This window comes from Apis dorsata, unplaced genomic scaffold, assembly GCF_000469605.1.
Source record: "Apis dorsata unplaced genomic scaffold, Apis dorsata 1.3 scaffold_23, whole genome shotgun sequence".
Lineage (NCBI taxonomy): Eukaryota > Metazoa > Arthropoda > Insecta > Hymenoptera > Apidae > Apis > Apis dorsata.
The window spans coordinates 172,996-195,055 of NW_006263325.1; the positions used below are offsets into that span (position 1 = coordinate 172,996).

A 22,060-nucleotide genomic window follows, 5' to 3' on the forward strand; every position below is an offset into this window, starting at 1 on the left:
TATTGTGATACAATGAGAAAATGAATCTTCAATATCGTCTAGAAAATTTATCGTAATAAGAAACAAAATGAGACGAGTGCAATCTCTTTTTGTGATGTAAGAGTATTGAAGAATTTTCGTATCCATTGAATCGATTATTTATGTAATATGTTCGTTAAAGGTAGGCACAATTTTATATTAAATTTTCACCAAAGGAAAAATATTAAGATGGAAAATAATAGAGATACGACCTTTTTATTAATAATGTTTCGAGTTTGCCATTCACAAATTAAATCGAATCACAATTGAATCAGTGAAGTACTTCTATTTAATTTATCTTCGCCCGCATATAATTTCCTTTTCTTGTATTTAAAACCAATCTACTGACCCACATAACGGTATTTGAGTGAATCGAAGAATTGCAATTACTGCAATTCAAATATTTAATCCTGATAATTATATTTTCTTTTTGAAGCGCAATATTAATTTATTTTTTTTTTTCACGTTTCAACGAAAAAAAAAACATAAATTTTTAACTTGAAATTATACTTAAACGTTGCACGTAAAAACTTAAAAAAAAAAAAAAGGAAGAAAGAACAGTTACGACGAGCGTTTAATTATTATTAAGTACTGATTTTTATGCAAATACGAAGGAAGAAATATTATGAGGCTATTTGGTTATTATAAAAAGAGGTCATGACTCAAATAAATATCAAGAAAAACTCTAATTTCAATAGATATGTGAATTCATCCTATATATATCTTAGTACTTTTTTATTTTTTAAAATAATATATTGAAATATTTACTTTTCACTTTTGTCTTTTAAATAAAATTATAAAATCTCATTGGATGAAGTTTATTTTTCTGTTGGCACAAATAAAAATTATGAATGTTTCAAAATACTAGATAAACTAATTATAACTAATGAGGACAGCACATTTGTGCTACTCATTAATTAAAAACTACTCAAATATCTTATAAGAAATCTATATAGTCTTTCCTTTCAATCTAATAATTGTTGACACCGTTAATCTCGAAATTACATTTATTATGCAACTGATCTAAGAATTCAAAGTATTACATTCATTAATTTCGTTCAAAATGCGAAAAAAAGTGGAACTTAACAATGAATTACACCACGATCTCGAGATCTCTAGCTGCTTTTGGAATCTCCTTTTTGTTCCTGTTCATTCGTCACGCTCTAGTAGAGGTAATGATAAAATACTTAACGCAATGACAATATCCGATGAAAGCGAGAAATGTAAGTAAGAGGCGAAAAAAAGGAAAAAGGAAAAATGAAAAAAGAAAAAATGTTGGAACGAAATAAGAACGTGCGAATATTCAGAGCCTTGAAATCGTAATTAACGTCCTGTATATGCAGAATATTTTTCGTCAAGACTTGAGTTCGTTTTATTTATACGCTTTTTTCATGTGAAGAAATAAAACACGAGATATTTATATATCCGTCTCATTCGTGTACAAATAAATTCATTTTTTTATGAAAAATTTGTTACGTATCTTTATTTTTAAAATAAAGATCGTAAGAGATACATATTTTATTTTATATTTAATTTATGAATTAATTTTTCTTTTTCTTAATAAATGTAGAAGATAATGTTTTTATGACAGAAAGTATATAAAGAAACGAATATCTAAGGAATGATGGATAAACAAATATGTGGAAATTAGTATGTTAATTAGAGATGTAAGAACGAAATTGTATTACTTATGATGAAAAATTCATCTCACGAGATAGCAACTAGCATATTTTGACTCACATAGAAGAATATTCAATTCAAAAAACGATGAAAGCTATACAATCATATGGCATCAATGAAAACACAAAGTGTAAATTGACTTGCGACATTATGGAGATCTTTACAATGGTAAAATGTGCGAAAATTACTTGTTAATAGAATTGTATCGATATGGCCTTGAAGGAACCATGCTTTTTTTTTTTAAGGTACTCAATGTCAAATTAAACGAACCAGGATACTCAGTCCCTGGATGGAACAATGTGTTTTTTGTTCGCCGAGTCGTGGAAGATTTTGTATGCTCGTTACGATTGAGTGTATAATTATATTTTCAAAGAAGTTATTTTATATTATACCATCATAAAACTCTTAAACTATTAACATGGTGCTGTTTCAAGAAAATTATATACGTATACCATACGTGTATCGCTATTATTATCTATTTTTATTTTTTCGGTTGAAAAAAGAGCGATTTATGATTTATTTATAACTATTTTTTTCCTTATACAAATTATTTATGGATATTTATTTAATATTTAAAATAAAGAATTAAAATATACAATCTATAAATTTTCATTTTTTTTTTTTAATTTTGCTTTAAATTTTACAATTTCATAACTAAAATTCCATTCTCACCTCGAATTCCAGCTTTTTTCCGATCCGATCGTTTCTTCCAAAATGTAAGTAATCTCATGTTTACGGAGTTAATATCGATCCTTTCTTCACGATTCCTACAGAAGAACGCGAATAAAAAGGAAATAATCCATTCGCTGGCAACCCACAACACACTACACGCAAAACAGTCGAGAAATTCAGATGTCATCAAGTCGCGACAAGATAACAGTTCAGATATCATTAATTGTAACTGATGAGACATATGTATCTCAAGTTCATCTCAATGAAGAGAAATTCTCTAGTGAATAAGGCAATTTTTTTAACTTTTGTTATTGAAAAAATAAAATCTTCAGCTGTAATTAAAGCTAATCGTATTTGTAAGATTTTTCAAAGTGCAATAAAGATTGTAATACATTTCCTTTGTTTTTCCAAGATAACTGATATTCTATACTCTAATACTCTATATATACATACAACTTAGCACTTTATATTTAATTTAATAATATACTAATATTTTATCTTCAATTTTTAAATATGAAAATTCATTTATTGAATTTATACAAACAATATTTATTTCTATGAATGTACTATATAACTATCAAAAATTTATTAATTTCTTTATTTAATATAAATTTTTAATAATATATATATAGAATAAGTTTATATATATCAGAAAATTTTATCAAATTTTTCACTATAGAACACTTGAAATTTGTAAACAATCGATATTTAAGAATTGATAACACAACATAACCATAAGATAATTATGTTATAACAACAACAACAATAAACTTTCACTAAGTTATCAAACATAGAGGTTATAATTACAGCCAAAGAATTGAAATGACCACGATTCCACTAATTTATTTTTCTGACAAGACAAGAAAAATATATTAGATCATTTAAATTTTATCTTGTTAAAGAACAAACGAGTCGTAACACGATGGAACCGATACTAGCGTCACTATCAAAACACGTGTTGCGCGAGAGATACTCAAAGAATGAACCGACTGGCAGTAAATCGATGCGCTTTTGTGGTTTCAAAACCGACCACCAGCATCCTGTCTACAAGGAATCACGTGATTAATCTTTTGACACGCACACATATGTAAGTGTAAGGATGTGTATCGTGTATATGTGACGACCCATTGGACAAGGCGAGAATGGAATAAACCTCGCTGACTAAATGTTTTTTTTTTTCTGTTGTTCGATCATCGAAAGATGATACATATATTGGGAATCCTAGAAAAAAGTCGTGCCACGTAATAAGAAAGAGAGAGACTGAAAATTATAAAGATAATGATCGAAGGATTATAAATAGAGATAAAAAATCAAAGAACCCTGATTCGGAAGGAAATTTTTATTCAATGTAAATTTGAAAATGGAGGAAATTATATTTATGGAAATTTTTTTATCTTTGTTTCATTGTAGCAGTAAATTTTTCTATTCTATTTATAATGGAACTTTGTACAATATATTTATATATATTTTATAATATATTTTAATATCTTTTAGTATATTTTTGTAGAATATTAAAATATAAATAAACAATGAGAATTTGATAAAAAAAAGTATTATACTGTTTTTCTAAAGATTGTTCTAAAAATATATGATTATATATAACATGCGCTTTCCGTTTTAATATAAAACTTATAAATAAAATAAAACTTATAAAATCAATATAGATATGCAAAGTATAATGTTTAAAAAAAAGAAAGTATCTATTCTTAATATAATATAATAAATCTGATAAATTTTATTATTTTATTGAGAAGATATTATATTATCTATAGCGATAGTACGATGAAGTCACAACAATTGCATATACTTCCATGAAAAACTAATAAATATTATTGTTCAAACATTTGCAAGGTGTCATCCGACAGCTGTAATTGCATATTTGATCATTGGTGTTCTAATTATCCGTATCTCTATGCTCTAATTATCTATATTTCTTTAATAAAGAAAATATAAAATTATTAATAATATAAAAGTGATTAAAGATTATAATTTCAACCGAAAGTTATTATGTAAAGATATATTTTATATTGAAACAGGGAGGAAGGAATAAAAATAAGATTTCTCTCATTTTTCACCATCATCCATTTCATAAAATAGCCATTCTCAAATTTCTTAAATTTATCATTTCTAAATATAATTTTTAAACTCAAACAAAATTGAAAAATGACGATCACCACGTTTCATTTCGTTTTATCATATCAGATATTTCGAGCTTACATCAGCAAAGCAAATTTTGTAACGTTACCTAATTAATGCAATTTTTATTTCGATCGTTGATCGTTTCAATGTTGATACACATGATATCATCCCCGAGTTTTATATTACTATGAAATTTCAATGGTGCAAGAAGATAAATACTCGATGGGCATATCGTCGTTAAACGTGTCAGGAAACGCAAACTTATCGATGAGTAAAGCAATATTGTTGAAAATAAGATTACGCGGTGAACGAACTTTCATAAATTTAATCGCCATATTAAGAACACACGATAATCACCCTCGCTTGGTAAAACCGCGTTTCTAATGAGATGGCAGGGAGTAGGATTACACAACCATCCTAAGTAGTATGAGACATTTAAAATGGCCTTGATACTAATATGCAATTCGTTTAAAATATCCTATTTCGCCAATACGAACGTAGAACACATCACATATGACGAATGAATGACTTCCGCATAATAATTTGTTGACTATAAACTGGAAAAACAGATTGTATTAATGGATACACAGTTTTTTTTTTTTATATGAAAAAAATTTTATTTGAAAATTTTTCCATTGGAATATAATTATCGATAATAATGATAACGAGTGGGTAATAGCTTACTGAAATAGAGAATTTTATTTTCATTGTTATATCTGCGTATGCGTAATTCTATATTCTTACATAAAATGAAGTTGCAATTAATGCCACAAGTAATAGTTCAAAATAAATTTTGTTAAAAATATACAATCATCTTATTTAAAATGAATTTTGCATATCGTACACAACTACTTTCACAATGCTTTGTTTCGTATTGATCACGGAATATTTATAAAACACGAGATCACTTATCAGAAGGAAACGTTATCCACACGAGATTCTATTCTTTGCCAAATAAAAACGTATTCAAAACTTTTCTTTCCACAGAATAAATGACACGTTTCTTAAAATAATTCTCTTTTCTCTAAATCGAAAATCTTCTTCTCGTCTCAAAATCCAATCCCACGCGAGTCAAATGTTAAACATTTCTTACATACTTTTCTCTAATACAATCAATTTATTCGATTAACGAGAGAGAGAAGTGCGCAGCAAGAACGCATACCGAAGCCATTGAAATTAAACGTGTTCAACGCGATCGATGTAATCACATCTAACCAGATTCGCTTCGATTTTTCCTATCTTACATGGCCGCACAAGTATTTCGTTGTCCAGACGAAATTGTCCGTTAAAAATTTGCAGCGCCATCTGTCGTTCGCGCGAGCTCGACATCCAGACCCACAATATAGATAACTGGCCACGTACGCGCAGCTCGATATTGGCAAAATTTAGAGCAATATCTAGCCGCGAATTCGCGCCAGGATTACCACGTTATCTTTCATTATCGGTGCACGCGAACTACAACCGCAGATATACGACGGTATACGATTATCTGTCACCGTAGAATCTGCCATTTACCCAACCCAGGCGGTTAATATTTTCGCAATCTGAGTCATAAGATGAGATCGCGCGTGATGAGGTGGGAAAATACTCCCCGTTTGTAAACGCGCGTGTCAGCTTACCGCTCGACAACTCGGCTTACCAACCCTCCCTTTCCAGTTGATCGCCGTTCGACGTTTCGCGTTTTCACGCATAACACGCGGCTGGTAATTTCATGCCGCGCCGCCTGAAAAACAGCGGGGTGTATGTGACGCGTATAAACGTTGCGAGGCGCAACGCGATCGTTCTCCATTATTCCTGCCTACACCTGTTCGAGCCGCGCCACGCGTGCAAGCCGGCTCGCTTCGAGGAAAACGCGCCTCGATCGATGGAATTTGAATGTAACGAGAGACCAACGTTTACTTTTCACTTACGTTTCGATTACATTCGCTTCGTCCGGATGACTATTTCGCATTGTTTTCGCACGATGGAGGAAATCCCGCGAAACGTTTAATCTTACACTTCTTTTTTTTTTTTTTTTTTTTTTTTTTGAGAAACCGTGCTCACAATGGAATTCCATTTATCTGAACTTATTCGGAGGGGGAAGGGAGAAACAAGTCGGTGAAAGAGCATCTGCTTCAAAGCAGTATGCTCGTTCAAATTAAATAATATTAAAATGATAGATGATGAAATATATAATTTTTTTTAGATTTGATTTTGAAGCATCTTGTTGGTTTGATAATTTATATGGTTATTATGTGGTATGATTCACGATATCGATTAATATCATTGAGATATTAAGACTCGAGTACAATTTAGAAAAATTAGATTTCTGAAGATAGAAAGGAATATAAATATTTAAGAAAACTTCTATCCGACGATTTTCCCTGTTAAGAAGAATGAGAATCAAAAAAGACATCGAATTTTTATTTGATACCCTTGAGGCAACCTCTTTAAAGTTCACCACGTTGCTACCACCGTATAATCAATACTCTGTGCTCTGGTGTACAGTTTGCCGCTGAGATCTACATTCCCTGCCAAACCCTCACCCTCACCAGGAGAGAGAGGAAAAGAGGGTATGCGCTCCGATGCGCAAAATCCGCGGCTGATACTGAAGTAATGATTTTTTATCACTTTCGATAGCTTTTCATCATTTTTTTTTTTTTTTTGTGACTCGCAAATAATAATAATGGACGAGATAATATAGATAATTTCTGTTACATCGTATTAATTAATTCGAGAAAAAAAAAAAAAAATCAGATCGAAGATCAGAAAATTTTAATTTTGATCCGATTAAAATTTTTTTTTTTTTTTCTCGAATTAATTAAAACGATGTAACAGAAATTATCTAATTTATCTCGTCCATTATTATTATTTGCGAGTCACAAAAAAAAAAAAAAAAATTAGATCGAAGATCAGAAAATTTTAATTTTGATTCGATTAAAATTTTTTTTTTTTGCTTTAAGGATAAATTGAACGTTTAAAAAAATTTTGAAATAAAATAAATCGACAAGTTTTTATAATTTATATCGTCTTTGACTCTTCTATTCAGTTCGAGTAAACAGATGGGTAAGGTAAAAATTAACTGCTTTAAGTGGAACATGCTTATAGTGGTCAGACAGTTCGTAAAAATTATAATCACCACTATTAGGCTTGTATCGGTGAATCGCCAACACGAACAGAAATTCACAGTAAAAAGTAAACTACTTAATGGCAAGCTATAGCTTATACAAGTTATAACACTTAAAAAAAAATTTTTTTTAAAGGAAATTTAAGAAAATAAATGTTGTATAAATGTATTGAGAACATGCGCAAAAGAGGAAAAGTATTTTTAAAATTTTTCCGTGCAATCATTTAAAATAAAATATCTTCTAGAGACCGAATATTATTTATTGAATGTTAATTTCTTTTAAAAACAATAATATAACGTTAAAAAATGAAATTTGTTTTCCTACGCGAAGAATTTCATTTTAATGAACTGATTCCATCGAAAGGAATTTTAGACATAAGAAATCACTTTGCTTCCATGCAATTTCCTCACTATTTGAAAACATGTATCGATTATCCCCATGATTCTAAGTACTCGCATTCGGTGTATCTTGTTTCTTTTACGTTATCAATTTTGCGAAACAATGACTTCACACGTAAAATAATTTCTTAGTAACCATTCGAGACTCATAGTGTATGAAAAGAAACGAAATTTAAATCCAAACTTCAAAAATAAAACTGTACATTATGTATCTTAATTCGTGGTCATAAAATACGTGTAATAAAAAATAATATTAAATCTATTTTTAAACGAATCACGATTTATATATGATAATTTTCGATGATTTTGAAAAATTGTATACGTTTAATTTGATTCGATTACGAAAAATTTTTTAACAAAATTAATTTTACCTTTCATCTCTCTTCTCTATAATTATAATCATCCAACCATAGACGAGCCAGATACTAGAATTTTTCAACAATATACTTTCATTTTATCTCACATTGTTAATTAAGTCCGTTCAACATTCGTATATGTTACAACGAAATTTATAACCGCAAACCGCCTGACAAAGAACTTGTTTAACGACCGAGCGTTCCAAATACAGAAAGTAAACTTGTGGAATACGCACGGCAATTTGCTGTTGTAATCTTTCAAAACGCCTAGCCGAAAAGAAAACATTGTAAACGCGATTAAAAAATGATTGCGAGAATAATTATCGATAATTAAACCATCGGTGTTTCCACAGTCGATGATAATTGTGAGGCAAAAATAATTCCAAGGAAGTCAAATGTTTATACTCGCAAGATTCCTTCGTTTTTATTATATTCAAATCGAGAATTTTTTTTCTTAATTAAAACGTCCTTTCAAAACGTGTATTAAAATTTTAAAATCGCTTATCATTTTCTTACATGGCTGATCATGTTAAGAATAAAAAAAGAAAAATAAATAAAAAATTACACTCAAAATTGAAAATATTTCTATTTTGAAAAATAAAAAAAAATGGTATTTTTTGATCGAACAAGACGAGGTATGATGTACTTTTTCCAAAAGCTTACGAATCTTAATTTTACAATATTAATTTTAATTCATACGTTTAAAAATAATTCCTTTTTTTCGAATTTAATTCAAATTGTTAAACATTGATTGAGTGAAAAGATGAAAGTGCAATACCAATATCAGTCTCTCTTTTTTCGACAAATGAGATTATTTCATTTAAACTTTACATACGTACAATCTTAAACGTCCAAATATTGTATTCATCGAATATTCACGCGTAGTTTATCAAAGGCGTCTATCTAGAATTTTTATCACGCATTCTACCTTTTACGTACGCATCAATAATTTTACGAGCTATGCTGTAAAACTTATTTTGGTTAAAATTAATAAATTCGATTCACAAGATTATCTATCTATCACGTACTGATCGAAATGGCACTTGAAAATTGGCTGGCTTAAAATTTACGAGTAAAAGCTGCAATCATTGCATATAGACATTAATCTATTACAACAATTACACGTGATTCATTAATAAAATGAATTTCTTTAGTTTAATAACTCTTCTCAATTTTGATAATAGCACTTTAAAAATTTTATTATATTTATTTCGAAACATCATATCTTTATTCAATTTTTCAAAAGATAAGGGATTGACTATTTCTGTAATTCTGTTGATTCTTTAAGCTTAACAAGCAAGGTACATTTATAGATTCACTGTATGAATATAATAAGCGCAAAAATCAAAACCGTGTAAAACTTTTCTTTTCATTTCTTTTTTAAAAATAGAATAGATAACAATATCATCAAAATTGAGAGAAGTCATTAAATTAGGATGATCGATCAAAAGATTATGATTTTTTTTTTTTTTTTTTACAAGGATGTTTCTAAAAAGAAAAAAGGGAAAAAAAAAGAAAAAGAGAGGAAAGAAGGGTATCCATCTGAAAGCGTTTTAACGGATAAAGGGACAACACTGATGTGAACACATTCCACCACTAATTACCTTCTTGTATAAACAGCAACTGCGATATGCACACGCCCTTATCGGTACAAATTCCAGAGGAAAGAATGCTTCTTGCAGGCACAGGCGAAGAACGTGCACCTTCGTTTTATTTCTTGAGAATCACGCGCATTATTCCATAAAATATTTTCTAATCGATCGATCTCTTCCTCTCCCGATATCTTTTATCCACTTTTGTCGCTGTGTACGGGATTTTAATCATCCAAGAAGAAATAACAAGAATTGCTCTCCAAATTTCTTTCTTTTCTTTTCTTTCTTTTCCTTTTTCCTTTTCTCTTTTTTTCCCCTTTTCTTTACTCAACGAAAGTCTGTTCGAATGATGATGCTCAACACCGTCGCGGTATTTTAAAGGATAACGGTTCGGTTATGGCGACCGTTCGATTCGAAGAAACGAGGATTAAATAATATATATATATATATATGCACCGGATAATGCACCTTTCGGGTCGGGATATGTATTGTTCAATGTGGTGCAAGCTTTTTTTTCCAAGGTGAGAACATAATACCGTGCGTCTTGGCCGATGACCAAGCCTGCAATGAACATATAATTCGCACGAAGAAACCGATGCCCCGGCCACCAGACGTATCATTGGCTATACATAGCACGCGTCGCGACGCGCAGACGCCGGGCATCTCTGCCCTTTCGCTATAGTCCGATAAACAATTTCACGGTTTCGTGTCCACCGACCTTTGGCTTCGATGTGTATGCAAATTTTCTTTGCATTCTTTGTCCCTCAGATTGGAAAGTAACGGCCAGTTTGTCTTCAAGATTTGTTTTCGGTTCCACACGCATTGGAGCGATGAAGAGGCAGCTCCTTTATCTTGGTTAATTTTTAAGAACTTTGGAACTTGCGAGATTAAGGATTAGATTAAGAAGGTCGAAATCTCGAGAAATGTTTGAAATTCTTCGAGAAACTTTTGCCCCTATTTTTTGGATTGAAAAGCAGAAATGATTATTGTGAGTTTGACGAAACGAGGTTGTAGAAGTTTGTAAATTTTGAGAATCTAAAAGCCAAGTCTTAATTAAAAATAACACATCTTAAAATAAATTTTACGAAGATTTTTTTTTTACGATATTGGGATGTAAAAAGATAACCTGCATTTTATTTTCATTAATTATTTAAACTTATTAGTAATGGAATATTTGTAAAAAAATATACGGAAAAATTGAAACAAAATGCTCTAATTTATTGGATACATTTCGGTAATTATATTATTTAGTTTTAATAAATGAAATATCAAATATTTTTTTTGTAGAAAGAATTATGGAAAAATTTAAGAAAAAATTTAAATAACAAATAAAATAAGCAACTGTAATAAGAGATAAAATAAAAATTAATGAATGGGCTCGAAAAGAGAAAAAGTTCTTTATTTCTTTTTCGAGGTGTTAATGACCCAGATAAATGCCAGTCACTTCTCGAAGATAGAGAATTCATAGAATTCATAGAATTCCTAGTGTTTATTTAATCTTTTTGCCCTAATATTTTTCAAACGATACGAGAGAGGAGAGAGAGTGATGTTTGATATAGCAAACTCTTTAGAATTTCATTAAGTAAACGATATATAGATGAAACGATTAGATTAATTCTTAATATCAATTGTTTCACCAAAAATGGGGGCAGAAATTTGCGTTGAATCGACTCCTTGAATTGTTGACCTTTAACTTTGCGCTATTGCACCTATGTGATATTAGAGTCAATGCACCTTTGTCAATGGAACGTGAAACGCTTATCGTAAAAAGATGTATCAATAATTACTTTGAGTTGCGTTGAAAGCGTTTCGTTATTTCGTTAATAGATTTGTTTTCATAAAATGGACAACTTTATGAACTTTTATGCAAAACTGTATAAAATATATTTATTTGTTTTTATTGAAAAACAATAAAAACAAAAAAATAAAATAAAATAAAATGTAATAAACAAACTGAATAAATTTTATTTTATTTTTGTAAAATTAAACATTTCCTAATAGTAAGTGTGTGATATCATTAAAAAAATATGACCTGAAATATGCAGTCATCAAAACACAAATGGAGAATAGTGAAAGAAGAGAAGGAACAGATACTTGTATGCAAAGGAATTGATAAAGGTGAATAACTTCTCAGACTTCCTTATGATTCACTCTGTGCATTGCGTAGTTGAAGAATTTAATAATTTCCCATAAAAGTTTAAACTAAAAAATTTTTAACTTCCTGTTTTCTTGTTTATTATTATTTCCTCAAATATTTATTGAAAATAATATGCAAAATTCTATAAATTTATTGAAGATTTATGAAGAAGATAGAAAAAAAAGATTGTTAATTACGAATATCTTAAATATAATAATAATATATATAATATTATTTTTCGCATCATTATTTAAATAAATTTGAAAGCATGTATTCATATAACTATCATTATTTTCCTTTAGAAAAAATATAAAATACAAAAACAAAGTATAAAGTTATCATTGATATTATTATTTATTTGACTTATATAAAATTTAATAAAAATTGATTATTTTTATTTTCTTATTTATTATTCAATAAACTTTAATCAATTTTTAATTTTACAAATAAATAGAGCTTATATTTATAAAATATTGAATTTATTTTTGAAATGTTATAACATATGAATTCTCTACGGAGACAAAACATATGTTTTTAATCATACTCTTTAAAAAAAGATTGACTCATGTTCTATTATAAGTGAGTGCATATTTTACTCATAAAATATAGTAACTTGTTTTGTTATTATTTTTTATATAAGATATTTTTTATATACATAATCGAATATATATATTTTATATAAAAGTATCGATCTTATGTAATCGATCTTTTTCTCTGTGTCTATGTATAATAGGTTTTAAATAAATAGATTTTATTTTTCAATACAATTTTATATTAATATAAGAGGTTAGAATCAATTTGTTGCTCTTTTGCTTTTTTGGTTTTGTTCAAGACATTTAATTTAATTTAAGATAAATTCCAACACTTTTAATCTATCGAATTCACGTAGAATGTCGTATTAAGGTCAAAAGCTTAAGGAAGATCCCTATGTTCTGGCAAACTATTTCTGCTTTCCGCTTCACTGTGGGTGCTATCGACCCTGGACAACTTCTAAACCCGGGATCTTGTACCTTGACCTAATTTTATCAGACTCTAACATCTGTGTAGAATCGATACACATTTTTACATCTTCATGGTACAATGTTCGATAAAAAGCAATAATTTTTATCAATTAATTTATCAATAGACAATATTAAAATTTATAGAGAATAAGTAGTATTATTATAAATAGAATAAATCTAGATAATTAAATTATCAATAGTATTATATTTTGAAACAAAATTTTCTTTTATTTATTATTTCAATTTCTAAGATAATAAATAATTGAAAGGTTAATATTTAAAAATAAATTTTAAATTTTTGCCTTTGTATTAATTGTAATATTTTATGTTTTGTTACATTAGTCAATTGTAATATTTTATATGTTTCTAATATGTTACTCTCAATTCCTTTTATAACACGAGTTTCTAAATTATAATATTTTGCAATACGATCTGATAATTTCATGTCTTAATATATTGTTACATGAGTTCTCAATTGTAAATCCTAATATTTTGCAATATGAGCTTGTAGTTTAAAAATCCAATGTTTTGCAATGTGAGCTGATTTGTATTCGATGATAAAGAATTCATTGTATCCGAGCTTCGTAAGTAGTGAAGCATCCAAAATGGTCAGACAGGAAGATATCATTATCGTAAACAAAAAGCATAGTATAATAATTACTTGCTTATCTTAAAAAAATATTAATAATTATATAAATATATATGTTTTATTATTATTAAAATAATTTTGATTTAAATAATAAAAAAATTTTTTAAAATTGCTGAAAATAAGAATAAATAAATCATATTTATTTTAATTTTCATTATATGTAATTTAATATATGAAAATATTTTTTATTAAGAAATCATGTATCGAAATTATTAATTCAGAATTTTATATTATATATAAAAATAAAAAATATATTTAATATTTAAATTATTATGAAATATAATTTATTTAGAAGAAGAAGAGAATTGTAATAAAAAATAAATATCTTTAATCATGAAAAATGATGAAAATTATAATCTCAATTTTACTAGATTTTTTTCTTATATTTCATCATTTATCAAATTTTAATTATAAGAAATTTAAAATATAATTTTTTCACGATTTATTCTAAAAAATAAATATTATTTACCTGCAATTATAAAATATTTTTTTCCCATATATTTGGTCACATTTTCACTTAAATTCAATACCTTTAAATACACAAGTTAAAACTTTAATTCTATATAAATCAAGTAATGTTCATTTTTCGATACAGTTTAGCTTTATTTTTACCAATGAATTTTAAGTAAAATGATTCCTCTTTTCTAAAATATATCCAAATCATTTTGTAAATATTTATTCATTGATACCTCTCATTGAAAAAAGATAATTTTACATGAATCACCAAGTTTATTAGTCTGCTTCTCTTTTATAATTATAATAAACATAATTAAAACATTTTATAATAAACATATTTCTAATGCATATTTTCTAATGAAGTCAAGTTAATTATCGATAGCATTACTAATTGCCCACATATAAAATAACAATAAAAATCAAATGAAGTAATCTAAAAATATGTTCGTTTTTGTTAATTGTTATCTTCTAAATATTTAAGATTATTTTTTTAATTTTGAATTATCATTTTATATATATTTTATATATTAATATTAAACATATATTAATAGACTGATGGCAAAAAAAAAAAACTAATGCTGAAATAAAACTAAATCGAAAATACAATTTTTATATTTTTTGTCGATTTTTTTTAGTTTTATTTTAATTTTATTTTATTTTTATTTTTATTTTAGCTAATCTTTTAAATTTTTTATATAGAATTGAACTTATATTTAAATATTGAAAAAAATAGCTTTTTTTTACTAATTCATTTTATCAGCATTGATAATTGAATTAAATATAATTTTTAAATTTATCATTCTAAATGATAGAGAGACACATCATTTAATATTTTTACACAATTAATATTTTAGAATAAGAAATATAAAATTTTATAAGAAAGATTGTTGATTATTTATTTTATATTTCGTTTGTATTTATAGCAGAATTTATACTAATAAATACATACGTAAGTATAAATGTACATCTTTGAGTAGTAATATATATATATATATATATATATTTTCCTTGCTATCTTTAATAAAGTCATAATGAATATTAAAACTGATTTATATTTATAAAACTATATAATTTTTTTATATAGAATAATATAATTTCTTAATATTATCTTAAATTAATTTAAATCGTTAAAAATTAATCTTTCTAAAAATAAAAAATTAATCTATTTAAAAATTAATCTAAAAATCTATTTAAAATTATCTAAAAAAATCTATTATAAAATTAATAATCTATTTAAAAATTAATCTCCTTAAAAATTAATCTATTTAATTCTTTAATATTTCGTTGTAATTGTTAAATGCTGACCTCTAGTGTCAACAAGTTGTGTAAAGAAAATAACGTGTCTTTTAAAATTTGTTAAATATGGTACATAAAAGTTTAAATATTATTTAAAATATTTATTTATGATTTAATCGAGACTAAAAAACTGTAATCTGGTTTCTATCGTACATTACTTTTATAGGAATTTTTATTTTTCTCAGAAGAAAGGATCCAACAAAAACATAACCTTATATATGATATATGATCAACAATGGTAATATGTTTTTATTATTTTTTATAACAAATTTTCTATTTAGAAATATATTAAAAATTAAATTACTTATAATATGATTCATAATTTTATTTTCTTTTATCCGAAAATTCATTTTACGATTCATTTCGTATAAATCAATTTAAAAAATTGCACAATTATGAAAGTCGGCAAGATGTATATTTCACTATTTTGCTTAAATATATGCATTGATTTATTTATTAAATTGAAATAAATTAAAGACACTTTTGAACTATCACTTTATATATATTTTATATACTAATATATATAAAACATATGCTGTACCATTTATCAAGTGGCATTTAGTATTTAACAATGGATGGTAACCAAGTAATGGGGAGAAAAACGATAAAACTTATTATAGGTACATTCTTATAGTGAATATCAAATTGAAAGATTATTGTGTAAACTTTTTTCACATGAAATTCAAGAACTGTGTTTCTGAATTTTTATATAAACAAATGTATTTATTTGTCAAGGGTTATATCCAACCCTCATTTCTACATTTCTTATACAGAAATGTATAACATTTCTCTGTCATTATTCAACATACAAATATTTTTCTCTTTTCTTCAATTTTCAGGTAAATGTAATTAAAAATCTATTTTTAGTCAAAACTAAATGTTATATATAACCTCATTTATATATCTTATCAAAAAAATGTAAATAAACACTTTATCATATTATATATTAATTATGTAATTATAATAATTAATTTATTTTCCTCTATAAAATATGAATTTCTTTTAAAAATATGTATTATTTAAATTTATGCTTTAATTTTTTTTTCTTTGAGTTTTGCATCTCTATATCAATTAAATTAATATTTTTTTTTATTAATATTTATATTTAAAAATAATAATTTTTTATTAATATTACATTTTAAAATAAAATATAAATATATAATAAAACTTTAAAAAAATTAAAATTATTAATTTATATCAAGTTTATTCTTATTTGATTTTTTATAGGTGATTAACTTTAATTTTTTTCAAAAAACGTAAAAAAAGAAAATATTATGAAGAATTTAACGACAAAACAATTACAAAGAATAGAAAAAAAGAAAAAGAAAATGGCTGCACTTCTGGAAATAACTAAATTAAATGATAAAGATAGAAAAGCTAAAATGCATGTTCTTAAGAAAACTGTTAGTATACTCATTTCAATCATATTACTTTTCTTGTAATTCCATATGATAAATATTATTTCAGTCTACAGAAGCTGATCAGTCAAATGATACAGATAACAGTGATGTTTCCATGGAGGAAAATGTCAAACGTAAACGTCCATGTGATGAAGATTTGAAAGAAACATTTCTAGAACATACTACTAAAAAGAAAAATATAGAAGGTACTGAAGAATCAGATGCTCTTGCTAACAAAAAGCCTAGGTTTGTAAATAATAATATATATTATTATATATATTAATGATTAATATTATATTAATATGATATATAAAAATATATATTGCATTTTTTTAATAATATAGATTAAGCGGAGATGACTATTTAAAATTGAAACACGAATTACGAGAACGTAAAAAGCAACTTACAAAAATACCTCGATTTCAATTAAAAGCAGTTGGTGAAAGTGCTAGTTTAAGTATTAATGTTAAAAGTGAAAATAGAATTCCTATTTTTCTTAGTGATGTGCAACATTTATTGTTGTATTCATTACATGGTCATCATTCACCGTATGTACCAACAAGATGGTGTCAGCTTGAAAAATATAATAAGGTAATTATATATTGAAAAATTATTTGAAATATCATTACTTATTGACGAATTTTTAAAAAGGTCACACATACTGTGGTCTTTGTTGTTGAAGGACTTTCTTTATATCATTTTATGGCTTATGAAAGCATGTTTCCTTATATAACATCAAAATTGGAACATCGTGTAGAAATTGTAACACCTACAGCATATGGAGGATCAGTAATAGAGGATCTTGCAGCTGTTCCTATAACTGGAATACAAAGCGATAAATTAATTAAACGTATATGCATTTTAAAGTTTTATTAAAATTTGTTTTATTATATCATAATAAAAAATTTTCAAGTAAATAATATATTTTAAAATTATTACAGAATATGGATCATTAGAAGCTGCATTACAAAGTAACAGTGATGTAATAAAATTATTACGGACTGTTTTTCCGATGTATGAAAATTTATCAACAAGTGCTGAAAAATTTAAAACAGGATCTGAATTACCTCCTACAGATAAATTTCCTCGTACACAATTACTCTTATCATTATGTCAAATGGTAGAAGAAAATTATCCTGTTCCATTGAAAGGAGAATTAGCAAAGAAGTAATAATAGTAAAAATATGAATATTATGAATATTATTGATTATGAATTATTGAAATTCAATAAATAATTTTCTAATATTTAGGTATGAAAATTATATAATGACAAAAGATGTTTATGTAGAAGTTAATGCAAAATCACCAATGTTTGGTTTAGATTGTGAAATGTGCAAAACGACTACTGGAGAATTGGAATTAACAAGAATATCTCTTGTGGATGAAAGTATGAAAGTAAGTTCAATTTTACAATTATTATAAAGAGGGTATACAAATTCTATTAAATTCTATCGCAGATTATTTATAATAGTCTGGTAAAGCCGGATAATCCTATAACAGACTATCTCACACGCTTCAGCGGTATAACAAAAAATATGTTGGATGGTGTTAGAACTACATTATCGGATGTTCAACAAACATTGCGAAAATTACTACCTACAGATGCAATTCTTGTAGGACAAAGCTTAAATTCCGACCTTCATACATTAAAAATGATGCATCCATATATTATCGATACATCCGTAATATTTAACATTACTGGTGACAGGTATAATGTTCTTTTCTTTTTGTATTATAGTTTATTATATATAAAATATTTTCAATTTTCATTTATATATTATAATAAATATAAAAATAAATATTTTAATATTCAATTATAGATATAGAAAAACGAAATTACAAACTTTAGTAAAAGAATTCCTTGGTGAAAGAATACAAGAAAATAAATCTGGTCATTGTCCTACTGAAGATTCACAGGCTTCTATGAAATTAGTACAATTAAAGTTAGCAAATAGTTTGGATTATGGAGATGCTGTGTTACTTGGTCAATGCAATATGAATGTATTAAAAATGGAAGCAGAAAAGAGAACGAACGATCAACAATCATTTAAAACTGAAATACGGAAGTATGCAACTTCAATCTTCAAACATGTAACAAAAGATAAAAAATCTGCTGCCATTGTGGGTATTGGGGAAGTTATGAATGAATATTCTAAATATTTAACTTGTTCTCTCAATATTATGGACGATGAAAATTTCAATGAAAATGATCAAGTATGTTTTATTGCTTTAAGATTAAATTTTATTTATCGGTAATTATTATTATATTATATATTATATTATATTATTTATAGGTACGTCTTGTAGTAGCAGATAATGATAAACAAGCTGTACTTCGAGCTTCACAGATAGCCATGGAACATGCTTTTACTTTGTGTCATATTAGAATAAATCAAGAAAAATTAAAATATGATCAAATAGAAAAGACTTTTCGTACTGTAAATAAATGGATACATAAATTATGGCAGCATATGGCAGTGAATGGTTTAGCTTGCGTTATATTTCCGGGAGAAAATAACGCAGCAAATGGTGCTTGTTTTTTGAATTTAAAAAAAGAAATATCTGAAGATTGTATAGTAGGTGCTTGAAAATAAAGAAATTTGCAATTGTATATTAATTTAAAAGGAAATTATTAAAGATGTATAATTCTAGTAATATTATGAATTGTAAAGAGATATGCAAAAAACTAAAAAGTCTCTTAACGATTAATTTGCATTCGATAATTATTATTTTATAGACATGTACAAATATTGTATTATTAATAAACTTTTTTATTCCTTGTAAATTTAATAATATTTTTATAAGTATAAGTTCTATTGAATTTATGAAATTATAAACACTAAATTAAATTATTTCTTTATGTTAAATTTAATTAGATTATAATTATTTTTTATTAAATATTTAAAAACTAATTATTTTTATGGGTCTAAATAAAATAATATGAAAAATAATAAAGTTAGGATTTAGAAATAAAAAAATATTATCCATATTATTTTATTTACAATTTAATTTATTATATATCGATTATAATAAAGTAAAAAAAGTTAAACATTTATATCATATTTTAACAATTATACTTTATATTACAAGATGTACATTATTTCATATTAATAATAAATTACGTAATTGCAAATATCACAATTTATGGACAATAAGTATGATAATAAACAAGTAAAATTATAGATTCATAATGCAAAAATATGTTTTATATGTTATGTTTTTATAATATATATGTTAATATAATGTATATGTTATGTTTTTATAATAGATTCATACTATCGTATGCATTATATCATTAGCAATATAAATTTGCCAAATCACACAATATTATCATATTGATGTTATGTCATATGTATGCATCAGGACTTAATAACAAATAATTAATATAATGATATTAAAATGATTTTTAGTTTTAAATTGATAAAAATATAATAAAAAAAAAAGCATTAGAATATATAGAAAGTTTACTTTTCATAAATCTTCTATATGGTTAAAAATATCTTAATTATTCTATAATTTAAAAAAATATAATTTAAAAAAAATATTTATAAAAGAAAATATTCTAAATGCTATATATAATTAAAAAGTGCATAAAAAATTCACGTCAAAATGTCAAATTGAAAATAATCTTACAATGCATTTACAATATTTTATGAATAAAAATGACAATGATTTTTTCAAATTTTTAATTATATCATTACTACAGCTAAAGAATGATATAATAAATTTAATGAAACATAAAATTATTAACAGAAGATTTCATTTTCTGTTTTTTTAAATATTTCATGTAAATAGACACAGATTGTCTTGAATTTCTAGCAAGCATTCTATCTCGAAATGAAATATTTTTTTTGTTTCTAATCTTTTGTATATCAATGACATCAAAATCAGTAGTACTTCCAGAATTACTTGGTAAACTAAAATCCTGTTCTACAAATATCTTTCTTTTTTTACTAGGTTTGGATTCATAAGTTTCTGATTGCTTTCGTTTTTGTATTGTATTAGACATTGAAGTATTTTTTAATAATAATTTTTGTTTTTTTTGTGGTATTTTTTCAAATAATTCTTCTTTGTCTTGTAAAGCAACTTCTTTTAATAACTTCTTTTGTTTTCTTTTCTTTTCTTCAGATAACAATTCATTTGAAATATTATTATTTGACAGAATATATTCCTCCTTTTCATTTACTATATTAATGTCTTTATCTATATTTGATAAATTATGATTAGAAATATTTTCTATTCTAATTTTTTTTTTCTTTTTTCTTATTTCTTTATCAAGATTTTTTGATTTTACTTCAATATCTTTAAATATTTGTTCTTTTATTTGTACATCAGTATCATGTGTTTTTTTTTTCTTATTCTTATTCTTAGATAATTGCACATTTAAAATATTATTTTTCGGTAAAATGTCTGACACTTGCTCTTCTTTCTTTGTTATATTATTTTCTTTATTTACATTTAATGAATCTGAAATGTTTTCAAGTGTATTTTTTTTTTTCTTTTTTTTATTTACTTCATTGTGTATTCCTTCATCAAGATTTTTCGATTTATTTTGAATATCTTCAATAATTATTTCTTCTTTCATTTGTCCATTAATATCATATGTTTCCTTTTTGTTTTTTTTCTTAGAAATTTGTTTATTTGTAATATTACTATTTAATAGTATATCTGAAACTATTTCCTTTTTTCCCTTTATGTTAATGTTATTTATACTTGTCAAATTTGAAATATAATCAACTTTATTTTCTTTTTTTGTCTTCTTTTTTACTTCATTGTACATTTTTTCATTAAGATCTTCAGATTTTGTTTCAATATCGAATATATTTTTTTTTATATGTATATTAATATCATGTGTTTTCTTTTTCTTTTTTTTTGTCTTATCTATTTCTTTTGTTTCATTATCATCACTATTAATAAAAGGAACAAAATATTCAGTTTTCTTTACTATTTCTGTATTATTTTTATTCAATTGAGAATCGTTTTCAAATATAGGATTAATTATTTCCTTTACTGTTGATTGCTTTCGTTTTTTTTGCATTTTTTGAAGATCATTTTCTAATATATTATCCACAATACTAAGTGATTCTTTTTCTAAAGAATCATCTACTTCTTTAGATATTTTTTTATTTTTTTCATTGTCGTCTTCATTTTCTTTTTCA

The 22,060-nt window shown here is 25.5% G+C and overlaps 3 protein-coding genes across 6 annotated transcripts in view; 1 reads left to right on the plus strand and 2 right to left on the minus strand.

The window, feature by feature from the left end:
* The window catches only part of LOC102679351, a 13,783-nt gene extending 10,411 nt beyond the window's left edge, over positions 1 to 3,372 (minus strand). The window contains exons 1-2 of one of the 2 annotated variants that reach the window (XM_031510250.1): positions 3,148 to 3,372; positions 2,371 to 2,702 (exon numbers count right to left, since the gene is read on the minus strand). In XM_031510250.1, the coding sequence (XP_031366110.1) occupies positions 2,371 to 2,611 (241 nt within the window). In that variant the 5' untranslated portion in view covers positions 2,612 to 2,702; positions 3,148 to 3,372. Of the gene's footprint in view, positions 1 to 2,370; positions 2,713 to 3,147 lie in introns of those variants that run through there. The other variant, XM_031510246.1, reaches the window with a different exon arrangement.
* Positions 3,373 to 15,513: 12,141 nt separating this feature from the next.
* LOC102678828 (RNA exonuclease 5) lies at positions 15,514 to 19,875 on the plus strand. Of its 3 annotated transcripts, XM_006607928.2 has the most exons (11): positions 15,540 to 15,739; positions 16,122 to 16,340; positions 16,729 to 16,904; positions 16,969 to 17,147; positions 17,246 to 17,492; positions 17,553 to 17,751; positions 17,843 to 18,068; positions 18,152 to 18,296; positions 18,359 to 18,609; positions 18,722 to 19,115; positions 19,196 to 19,875. In XM_006607928.2, the coding sequence occupies exons 3-11, from the start codon at positions 16,776 to 16,778 to the stop codon at positions 19,487 to 19,489; spliced, it is 2,064 nt and encodes a 687-aa protein (XP_006607991.1). In that variant the 5' UTR covers positions 15,540 to 15,739; positions 16,122 to 16,340; positions 16,729 to 16,775; the 3' UTR covers positions 19,490 to 19,875. The 3 variants fall into 3 exon arrangements, with proteins under 3 accessions (XP_006607992.1, XP_006607991.1, XP_006607990.1); XM_006607927.2 differs by lacking the exon at positions 15,540 to 15,739 and having other exon boundaries at positions 15,867 to 16,340; XM_006607929.2 differs by lacking the exons at positions 16,122 to 16,340; positions 16,729 to 16,904 and having other exon boundaries at positions 15,514 to 15,739.
* A 581-nt stretch (positions 19,876 to 20,456) lies between these two features.
* On the minus strand, positions 20,457 to 22,016 carry LOC116185587 (uncharacterized protein DDB_G0283697-like). The gene is made up of 2 exons (XM_031510313.1): positions 21,738 to 22,016; positions 20,457 to 21,488 (listed from the first exon to the last, which is right to left on the minus strand). The coding sequence occupies exons 1-2, from the start codon at positions 21,937 to 21,939 to the stop codon at positions 20,629 to 20,631; spliced, it is 1,062 nt and encodes a 353-aa protein (XP_031366173.1). The 5' UTR covers positions 21,940 to 22,016; the 3' UTR covers positions 20,457 to 20,628.
* Positions 22,017 to 22,060: the final 44 nt, after the last annotated feature.